Genomic DNA, 5,930 nt, shown 5'->3' with positions numbered 1-5,930 from the left:
TTCACCGAGCGATAAAAGAACTCGAATCTAATCACGTATTACTTTTAAGTTGATAGATTTACAGTGCTACTATTTTTTTTATCACTTTATACCTCCAAGATTAATTAGAACAAATAAAGAATAAGAAGCGAGAAGAAGATGAAAATAGTATATGAACCAAAAATAAAAGAAACAACAAATAAACCAACTTTAGTTAAATTTAGGAAATAATATATTTTAAGTTCTCAATTGGTCAAAAGTACTATGTGGCCAATGTGTAAGAATGTGAAATACATTATATCACCCCTAACACTTAACTCATAGACTAATTAAGACTCTTAACAACTAAGTCCTGAAATTATTAGACTTAAGTGTCATTTGCCTCATACAACTACCATAGATGTTTTAACACTTTTTATGTGTTTAAATCTTCATTATGTTGCAAAGTGCAAGTGTGTCATGACATTATGGGCCATTTTGGAAAGGAAGAAACAAGAAGGAAAATTTTACCCTTTACTCCTACATTTATACTTTTACTCCCACATTTTATACAAACTATCTATTTTATTTTATTTTTTTTAAAACAAATTATCTCACTAAATTTAATTGAAGTTCTGAAAAAAAAATTCAAGTTTTTCAGAACACATGTTTTTTAAAAAATTTAAATTTTGTATAGAAAAAATTTTTCAGCATACAAAAATTATTTGTGTACTGGAAAACTTTTTCTAATTTTTTCGATATACAAAAAACATTTTTGTGTATCGGAAAACTAACAAATGTTCGGATTTAAACCCTAAACCCTACTAAAATACATTTGTATATTAAATAATTTTTTTAAAGTTTTCTAATATAAAGTTTAAATTTAAAAAATAAAATAAAAACATATTAAAGTTTTCCGAAACTTCAATTAAATTTAGTGGAGTAAAATTTTTAAAAATAATAAATAAATAAAAGGATATATAGTAGATCGTTTATATAAAATGTGGGGTAAGAGTATAAATGTAGAGGGTAAAATTTTCATCAATAAGTTGTGGGAGAATGGGTCAGGGAGTTCCAAACTAATAGTGCACCGGGCTACGACATTTTTTTAGGCAAATGCTCATCCTCCACCTCATTTTCTCGACTATTTACCAGAAGCCGTTATCCATTAATATTCCCTAAACCTTTTATCTTGCTCTGACTTATATTTATCTTGTTCTGCCTTATATTTCTGCTATTGTTATGAATGATGTATTTAGCTCTTGATGTCAAAAAAATTAAAACTTGCTCATAGGCAAAATCCTTTTTTATGGAGAAATGGGAACCACAAATGTGCCTTCAAGATTTAATGAAAAATGTGAGAAAGTTTAACCACAGCAAATGAATCCTCCAAACCAAATACCTTACTCAAATATTTAAGGTAAACAAACCAACCAACTATATTTTTTTTTATATAAAACAAAAATAAAAGGAAAGAGAAGTGACTCTACAGCACAAATGCAAAGAAACCAAAGGTGAAAGTTATCAACTAATTACTTGCTCTTCAAGTATCATCTACTTGTGAATGGAATACAAAGCTTGGGAATGTTGTGGTGATGTCCCTGATCAAACACATCAAAAATCAATATAAGAAAAGGGCCAATCAAAGACAAAGAAAAATAAACAGAAAAAAGAAAAGAGGATATTAGAAGTTTACATAACAAAAAATTCTAAAGACAGTGTTATTTGGTTGTCTCCATTTTGGAGAAATTTTCCACAAAAGAATTATGCTAGCAACACACTCTGAAACATACTCTTCTATTAGTTCAAATTCATACTAAATTCAAGTGGTACCCAAATAATTTAGGGGGAACTCTGTTTGAATTTTAAACAATAGCAGAGAGTGTTAGAAAGATTGTTGCTTGACACTCCACTCCATCCACTAAAAATTATCAGAAAAATATGGATTGAAAAATTACTTGAGATATTGAAGGGTCATGTTCTTCAAAAGTGACGGATGGCGCAAAACAAGGTTTCTCCACTCCTCCTTGTCAATCTTGCCATCATGCTTTGTATCTGCTTCCTCAAAAGTCTGAAATAATACACAAATTTAATGTTGAAAAAACTATACAAGTGGATTTTCAAAAAAAGAGACTCAAATTCTTGTATGAGATTAGAAGTGCATGACAAAAGAATGAGGAAGCACCTTGTCGATTATACTTTCTATAACATCATCCGATAGATTCATACCCGATTCTGCAAGGGTAGCAACCACCATTTGCTTCACCTTTATATAATAACACAGACAAAAATCAAGCTTGTCTCAAATGAGGATCAGAATACTTAAGTAGGAATTGGATATAAGAAGATGACGTACCTCTTGTCGTTCGATAAAACCCTGCTGCTTGAGATCATATAGTTGAAAGGAAACTGAAATGTGATATTATATTGGTTTAGTTCTCATTTATTTAAAGACAAGGATGACATTTGTAAGTTAAAGAATTTTTTACATATGTAAATTAAAGAACTGACTCCAAATGTGCATTCATGTTAGAATTTTAGAAGCTGAAGTACAACATACATTCAATCTTATCATCAATAGGGGCATTTGGATGGAAAACGGATAGGGCACGAGCAAACTCTTCAAAACCGAGGATCCCATTGTGCTTTGTGTCGAATAAATCAAATACCTAATAGAGTTAGAGAGAAACTCGAGTGAGATATTAACCACATGGAGTAATATGAATAAGTCATCCTACATGTTACAAAAAAAGAACAACAGAATGTCGAAATAATATTTAAATTGGCCGGACAAAACATATGAACATGATAGTAAACATTGTATAATAAGGCAGAGGTTGTAGCACCCTAACTTGCATACACTAATTTTTCCGGTAAATTAACTAACTCGGAACCTTATCATATATTGTCATCTTACTTCTTAGTTACGCCTACAAAAACGTACACGCACACTCATACCTTCCCAGACTTTTAAAACGATATACCTTTGAGGTACAAAGTTGAACAAAATCTTAATGATTCTTATCTTTATTGTTTAATAAAATATTCAAGCTAGTATAATCCACACCATATACCGGTTTTAAATGTAAATTTAACCCCTTCCTGGATTACCCCTAAAATAACTACTTGCTTCAATCTCAATTGATGATCCAAATAGAAAAGAAAGCCCCATAATAAAAATATCTTCAGCAAGTATAAATCACAATGAGAACCGACAAAATTGCCCTAACATTCTCCAACTATTTCACACACAAAGAAAAAATGAAGTAGGGGGTCAATAGAATATTTGGAAATGACTAGGCAAGGAGATTGATAAAAGGTATGTTTGGATTGACTTATTTGAGCTTATCTATTGGCATAATGTTAAGAATTAGATTAGTACAGTTAGTTACTAATAGTTAGTCTTTTAGTTATGTGTTGTTAGGTCTATTGTGTATAAATATGGAGCCATGTAGTTGGTTAGAGATCTTCTTTTGAATATTCTGAATTTGTTGAATAGAGTAGTGACTCTATTCAAAACCAGAGCAGCCAAACCAATCATTAAAAACAAATAAAATCGAGGACAGCCAAAATTTGAGTCATCTAACAGTATACAGGAACACTTTCTTCTAATATAAATGTATGAATAAATGGATATTAACCTGATATTATAAATAAATAAATAAATTGTTTAGCTTTAAAGTAAAGATATTTGCACAAAAACAGATAAAATGGAAGGGAAAGCAATACCCGATCAGCAAACAAACTTTCTTTTTTATTCGTCTTGAATAATGCCAATTGAAACTCTTCCTGCAAAATGAACTCTAAAATTGAATATAACATCTAATATTTTTTTTAAACTAAACCGATGAAATAAAAAATAAAATTTGTCAAATTGATATAGAATGATAAATAAAACAACAAATGTGACACTTTTCTCTTTCATTAAGAGAATATGTTTCATCGATGAAATATAATATGCCAAACATAAGTTGTCCAATGACAAAGAAGACAAACCTTGTTAATCAGCCCATCATCGATTACAGCACTGCTGATCTTTTTGAAGAGCTCATACAGTGCTTCTATTTCGCTAACACTGACTGCATAAATATGCAAAATAAATAGCCACCTTCAGTACAAATATTGCAAATTTATTTCCAAAACAGCGGTGTCAAAGGTAATAAAATCGGCAATACAAAGAGATAATGACATGTTTCTTTTTTGTTCTAGTTCATCACACTAATTACATTACCTCAAAACTCAACGGAATAACACAAGATACAGGATTTCGAAAGAAAATATTCTCAATCATCAGACACTTCACAGAGGTTGACATTAAAATTCTTTCGTAATCTTGTGTATCCCCAACACTTTATATTGAAGGCGTGTTAGGTGTAGTTACATTCGATTTCTTCTATTTTTCAATTATTATCAATGTCATCGCATCGGTGTCGTGTTCGGTGTCTGTGTCAGTGCTTCATAGCAATCTAATTTTGTAAAAGTAGAAGTAGCAAGTAACAAATCAATTGAATAAAGCAACGTTAAATGGCATACACACGGTCTCCCTTGCAAGAAGTTCAGGATCTTCAAGGCCTCTTGCCTGGTTATATATATCAATGTCACAACAACGCAATACAGAAGCGAGTAAAGACTTAAATCCCTCTAAGCACTGCAACATGATATCTCTTGTGAATCAGAATGCTCCATAACTGTTCCACGAATAAATTGGTTAGATATTCCATTAAATTCATCTATCATAAAGTCATCAATCATCATTAGTGTGCACATGAGTGCGAACCTTTTAAACATTTCCAACTTCGGGTGGCCAATCCCAAATGGCAAGATCTGCGAAATTTAGAAACAAACAATGGGAATAAAATCTGTAGTCAGACCTTCACATTCTGATATCAGAATTCAAAAAGTACTCAAATTGAAAACACAACAGCATAACAAGTTCCATATTTTAACCATTAAATTGTTATATCATACTAAACGTATCAGCGTTCAAAAGCCATGAGTTGCACATTGCTCTCTACCTTTCTCTTAGAAAAATATGACATTGTGTGCATAAATTTGTATTTAAACGAAATTCCCACATTTATGTATATATATCTATCAGCAACTCCTTAAAATCAATTCATGATGTTTGGTTGTAGACTTGTAGTAGTTTAAACCCAGTTTTAAATAGTGGTCGCAATAACAACTCTGGTTGCATTGCGACCGTTGATATTGTGGATCATTGCAGCCCATGTGGCATCAATTGCAGTCGCATTGCGGTTTCAGAAACATTAAAAGCTATTATGCCGCTGCACAGGTTACGATCACGACCTCTATTTAAAACCCTGGCTTTGACACACAGAACCTTCAGATATTCAAGGAACTCCATATAGAACCATACATACATGCATACACAACAACAATAGCAACTACAAACAAGCCTTATATTTAGATTAATAGATAGCCATGAAATGAAATCATAATAGGTTCTGAAACCAATATGGAAAATTACGATGGAACATTTCATTTCCTATAAAACTTCGTTAAAATATCCAAAAAAGATAATAATAACTTTGTTATATTCCACTCCATTTCAATCCGTTCCATTCCATTTTCAATCTGAAATCCAAAACAACAATTCCACAAGATCAAAAACCAAAATCTCAATCCTATAAACCACAACAATCAAATCTCTCATCTTCATCCAAACCACTGTAACAGCTGATAGACATAGATCCATAACCCTCAAAACCAACTTCACCCGATTGCAAAAATCAATATCCCCTTACACCAAAACGATTCAAAATTCAAGGTATTTAACTTTTCACAAACCCCTGAACTCACACACATGAAAAAACAATCGATCTACATGAACTAGCAATGAATCAACACAAAAAGAAATGAAATTTAGGGAAAACACAAGAACCCAAAATCAAAATACATCGATAACAATTTCATATATAAGATTAACAAACAATCAAGAAAAGAGTGTAGGG

General features: G+C 31.4%; 1 protein-coding gene across 1 annotated transcript; it reads right to left on the bottom strand.

Moving 5' to 3' along the window:
- Window positions 1-1,339: 1,339 nt before the first annotated feature.
- On the bottom strand, window positions 1,340-4,877 carry LOC101514471 (calcineurin B-like protein 3). The gene is made up of 9 exons (XM_004500092.4): window positions 4,736-4,877; window positions 4,492-4,646; window positions 3,955-4,037; window positions 3,688-3,747; window positions 2,519-2,627; window positions 2,315-2,367; window positions 2,144-2,224; window positions 1,917-2,029; window positions 1,340-1,559 (listed from the first exon to the last, which is right to left on the bottom strand). Exons 2-9 carry the CDS (start codon window positions 4,613-4,615, stop codon window positions 1,502-1,504), a joined length of 681 nt encoding a protein of 226 aa, XP_004500149.1. The 5' UTR covers window positions 4,616-4,646; window positions 4,736-4,877; the 3' UTR covers window positions 1,340-1,501.
- Window positions 4,878-5,930: the final 1,053 nt, after the last annotated feature.

This window comes from Cicer arietinum, chromosome 5 (genome assembly GCF_000331145.2).
Source record: "Cicer arietinum cultivar CDC Frontier isolate Library 1 chromosome 5, Cicar.CDCFrontier_v2.0, whole genome shotgun sequence".
In the NCBI taxonomy this organism is placed as follows: Eukaryota; Viridiplantae; Streptophyta; class Magnoliopsida; order Fabales; family Fabaceae; genus Cicer; species Cicer arietinum.
Note: the sequence above shows the minus strand (reverse complement) of the source record. Positions and strands in the feature narration are given on the sequence as shown.